General features: G+C 38.1%; 1 protein-coding gene across 1 annotated transcript in view; it reads left to right on the top strand.

Annotated features, from left to right (window-relative positions):
• LOC110332999 (olfactory receptor 51G2-like) overlaps window positions 1-2,011 on the top strand; it is a 19,982-nt gene extending 17,971 nt beyond the window's left edge. The window contains exon 4 of the mRNA XM_021214345.1: window positions 505-2,011. Within this exon, the coding sequence (XP_021070004.1) occupies window positions 578-1,537 (960 nt within the window). The 5' untranslated portion in view covers window positions 505-577 and the 3' untranslated portion in view covers window positions 1,538-2,011. The remainder of the gene's footprint in view (window positions 1-504) is intronic.
• Window positions 2,012-5,121: the final 3,110 nt, after the last annotated feature.

The raw sequence follows: 5,121 nt of genomic DNA, 5'->3' as shown, positions 1-5,121 counted from the left end.
TGTGTGTGTGTGTGTGTGTGTGTGTGTGTGTGTGTGTGTGTGTGTGTGTGTTGGGTTCCTAGGCAAAGTGATGAATTTCATCAAGGGATCTTCAAACTTATGTATCATTAAACTTGTCAGTTATTTATTTTCCTCCTCAATCTCTTTTCCTCTGTTCAATTTTTCCAAGCTGATTCACATTCTTTCTCAGTTAATCCCAACATCTGCTGTCATAGTGTTGTATTCTGCTGCTGCCCTTTCAGGTTCCCTCTTCTCCTAAGATCTCTTTTTTCGCCCTCAAGATCAGAGAGGGTTTTCATAGGCTTGCATTTGGGAAGCTGACTGGAATGTCTTGATGGCAGTAAAGTAGATATTGTACTTTGATGTTAACAAACAGTGAAATGGAGATGATGCTGTAGAAATAAAGACTGGATTAAAGAGTGAATATATGTAAGCACTGAAGGCTTTTAAAAATTATTGTTGCCCTTATCATTTGTTGCCCTCTCCCTCTGCCCCCTGACACAGATCCTGGCCTTGTCAATGCCTCCCACATTAGAGAATAACGGTTGGATTGGATTGCACTCTCTCAGTAAGCCCAATGGTAACCTCAAACTCCAGCACCATTGTGTCCTCTACATTCTACCTCACAGGCATCCCTGGCTATGAGGAATTTCATCACTGGATTTCCATTCCATTTTGCTTCCTTTACCTTGTTGGAATAACAGGCAACTGTATGATCCTGCACATTGTGCGGACAGACCCCAGACTTCACGAGCCCATGTATTACTTCCTGGCTATGCTTTCACTCACTGACATGGCCATGTCCCTGCCCACCATGATGTCACTTTTCAGAGTGTTGTGGTCTATATCCCGAGAAATCCAGTTTAATATCTGCGTGGTCCAAATGTTCCTGATTCATACTTTTTCCTTCACCGAATCATCTGTGCTCTTGGCCATGGCCCTTGACCGTTATGTGGCTATCTGCCACCCCCTGCGATATGCTACCATTCTCACGCCGAAACTTATTGCCAAGATTGGAACTGCTGCTCTGCTCAGAAGTTCTATTTTGATAATTCCACTTATAGCCCGTCTAGCCTTCTTTCCCTTCTGTGGCTCCCATGTTCTTTCTCATTCCTATTGTTTGCACCAGGACATGATTCGCCTGGCTTGTGCTGACATCAAATTCAATGTCATATATGGACTAGTCCTCATTACTTTGCTGTGGGGAATGGACTCCCTGGGCATTTTTGTATCTTATGTTTTAATCCTTCACTCAGTGTTAAAAATTGCATCCCGTGAGGGTAGGCTTAAGGCACTCAACACATGTGCATCCCATATTTGTGCTGTGCTAATTCTATATGTACCTATGATAGGATTGTCTATCGTCCATCGTTTTGCCAAACATTCCTCTCCCCTCATTCATATCTTCATGGCTCATATCTACTTATTGGTTCCACCAGTACTTAACCCAATCATCTACAGTGTGAAGACCAAACAGATTCGCGAAGGAATTCTCCATTTGCTTTGTTCTCCAAAAATCAGTTCTATTACAATGTAGGCATGTCATCAAGTCAAGACAGGTATCAGCACTTGCAATGTGAATAATGGAAAATTGTTTGTTCCAGCAACATTGCATATAAAGATATCAACAAAAGTAGAAACAAGCCAACAAAGCATCACAGGAAGGTTCTGGAAGAACATGCTCTGTCCACTGTGTTGGAAAAGCCTGTCTCCACATATACTTCATAAATTTCCTTCAGTTATGGATATGTTGCAGAGCAGTGTATTGGTAATCACTGCCAATTACTTGTTCCCACTTCCATCCTCAAGCTTTATTCCAAATGATTTATCTATGAACAAAATGACCTGACATTCCTTTGCCTCTTGATGCATCATTCTTCAGTAATTATTACATGTATAAATGTGCTGAAAGTTAGTGGATTATTATCTAGAAATGAGCATCACTGTAGGTAAGAGTCAACATTAATCAATACTCATGGAATTAAAATAATTATTTACATGTCTCTTCCCTACTAAATATTTATTTTCCTAAGGGACACAAACGGCAGCCTTGAATTTTTGAATTGTTTTCTTTCTTTTCTTTTTGTGATGCTTTAGCCTAGGTCGTGGTGCATGTAAAGAGACGCTATTACCAGCAAGCTAACACGCTAGCCTAATAAGTTCAAATTTTAAAGAAAGTTGAGAGTGAATTCTGACAGTTTTCTAATTGTCATGTGACCATGTGAAACTAATATAATCCATTGAATTAAATATGTCCTAATAATAATTTAGAGTAACTATTAACACAATGTAAGTTTGTACAAGGTTTGTTAGTAGGAAACAGATGACATGGATCTTTAAATAGTCATCTAGACTTCTCCCTAATGTTCAGAGCCATTATTTTTTGTAAACTTTTTGAAATTGTTTAGTCTGTGGTCATGCATAGAGTAGGATAATAATAATTTCACTGTTAATTGGGATTTCTTAGGTCATGTGTTTACACTAGCAAAGAGAGGCATACAAGCAAGCAGGCAACCATGTGGAAAGATAAGTTAAAACTCAAGCCCTATGAATCAAAATTCATGATATGATAGATATGAATAAAAATAGATAATGTGTTTTCATATACATTTTTCCTAGCTATTAAATGGAAATTGTTGGAACTGGACTGTGCTCATTAATGAGGACTTAAAGTTACTGTATGTAAAATGAATGTGAAATAAATTAGTACTTGAAAAAAGTATGACTCATTAGTATATTCATTTTTGTATCTATAGTTGACAAGAGGGCACATTTTATATATCTATTTTAATAATTTAAAATTAACATCTTCAAATTTTAAGCACCTGATGTTACCCAGAAAAAAAAAAACAGAAGCTTTTGTTTGCACCTTAATTTAGGTTTGATTGCATCTGTTTACCCTATTTATTCTTATCTTGGTCTTGTTTACTATCCCAACCCGCAATTCATTGATGTTGACAACTGGAATATAAACTAAAGCAAGAGATATAAAGATCAAAATCAAATTGATTTCATGAAGATACTTAAATTTTTTTATGTATTTTTATTTGATGCGTATGAATGCTTGCCTGCCTGCATGCATGTGCACCACAAAAAAGTCTTGTGCACTCTGAGGCCAAAAGAGGGGATAGAATTCTCTGGAACTGGATTTACAGATAGTTGTGAGCCACTGCCTGCATTCAAGGACTCAAACCTGGTCCCCTGCAAAACAGTAAGTACTCTTAACTGCTGAGCCCTCCCGCCAGCTCCTTTAGGAATATGGTTTACAAAGAATATGAGCATTATAGATGGACTCAATATTTTATAATAGTCATCATAAAAGTAATACCTTCAAAGGCAAATTTATTTTTAAATTGTGTATGTTGAGCACATAGAATATAAGGAGAAGAAGCCAAATATGACTGTACATATGGAAATTACTTCACAGTAGTAGTATAAGGCTAGATTAACAACAAATAGAAACATTAAAGTACTCTGAGTTTCAAAATCTTGGTGAAATTATTATTTTCTTTCATGAATATTAGAACAGAATGTTTTTGGTCCTGTAAAAAGTCTGGGAAATCCTGTTAATTTTAAGATGTGTATTTCTACTAAACTTATCTTTTAGGTTCATATAACATTGTATATAGTTTAAATCTTTAATTTATACTCTACTACAGTTGATCAACATGGCACTGTCTCTAGAGAGTGTACATTGTGAAATGGAAACAGATTCGTTTCATTTTCCTATCAGCACTGGGGAATCTACAGGGCCACATGTATGCTTTTATGTCCAGATGTTTGCACATCTGTAACTGCTTTTTTCTCCATGTTCTTAGACATGCAATCTTTGTGTCATCCAAAGATCAGTAAGACAACTACCCATCAGTGTAAGTAACTGTGGAGCTCCCATAACCACCAACTTATCTACCCAGGACTTGGTGTTCCAAAGCCATAGCTCTTGTGTATCTCAACCATTCCCAGGTCAATGGCTTTGAGTCAACACTACAGTAGTCATCTAAAGATTTGTGTAGAATACAAATTATTTTAGTTACTATGTGAGGTACATACATGACACTGTAGTTGAAAGATATGTGACAAAAATATATTTGTAGATACAAAATTACCACTCTGTGCTTTAAAAGTATTGTTAAGTATTTACCAAACTTAAGAAACTAATCTAATAAACTTGTTAATTAATTCTTTGTGGTAGAGATCCATATCTGTATTTAGCACTATCAGATTTATTAAAAATATGGAGGCTTTTAAGACTAAGAGCTGATGTTTAAAAAAAATGCCACTTACAATGATAGCAAGTGCTGAGTAAATGCTTACTTCCTGCTATGTGTCCCACAAAACATTTTATAAAATGAAACTCTGTAGGTCTTTGAAAAAAGTTTTTTTAGGTTTACTCTATTATTATTATTATTATTATTATTAATTTTTTCTCACAGTTCATTCGCTATGCCCCTCCTGTTCAGCCCTCCAATAGTTCCCTAGCCCATCCTTCTCCCCTGTCTCCACGAGGATGTTCCCACACCTCACATAACCCCTCACCCCACCTTCCCCATCCTTGTGGCCCCAAGTCTCTTAAGGGGTAGGTGCACCTTCTCTCACTGAGGCCAGACAAGGCAGTCCTCTCTGTACATGTGTTGGGGGCCTCAGACCAGCCAGTGTATGCTGCCTGGCTGGTGGCTCAGAGTCTAAGAGTTACTGACTGTGGGATGGCAATCCCATCGCTCTACCTAATAATGCCTTATCTTTTTACTGGAGGCGGACTCTACAAGTTCCCTCTGCCCAGTGTAGGGCATTTCATCTAAGGTCCCTCCCTTTGAGTCCTGTGAGTCTCTTACCTCCCAGGACTCTGGTACATTCTAGAGGGTCATCCCACCTCCTACCTACTGAGGTTGTATATTTCCATTTATTCTGCTGGCCCTTAGGGCTTCACTCCTGTTCCCCCTCCAACCCCAACACTGATCATGTTCTCCTTTCCACTTTACCTTCCCCTCTTCTCTCCCACTAAGTTCCCTCCCTTTCTCTTCCCTTTGCTTTCTTCTCCTTCCCAAGTGGGATTGAAGTATCCTTACTTGGGCCCTTTGACTGTCTGTGGATTGTGTCCTGGGTATTCTGTCCTTTTATTTT

Source organism: Mus pahari, chromosome 1 (assembly GCF_900095145.1).
Source record: "Mus pahari chromosome 1, PAHARI_EIJ_v1.1, whole genome shotgun sequence".
NCBI lineage: Eukaryota > Metazoa > Chordata > Mammalia > Rodentia > Muridae > Mus > Mus pahari.
This window is presented reverse-complemented; position numbering and strand designations above follow the sequence as displayed.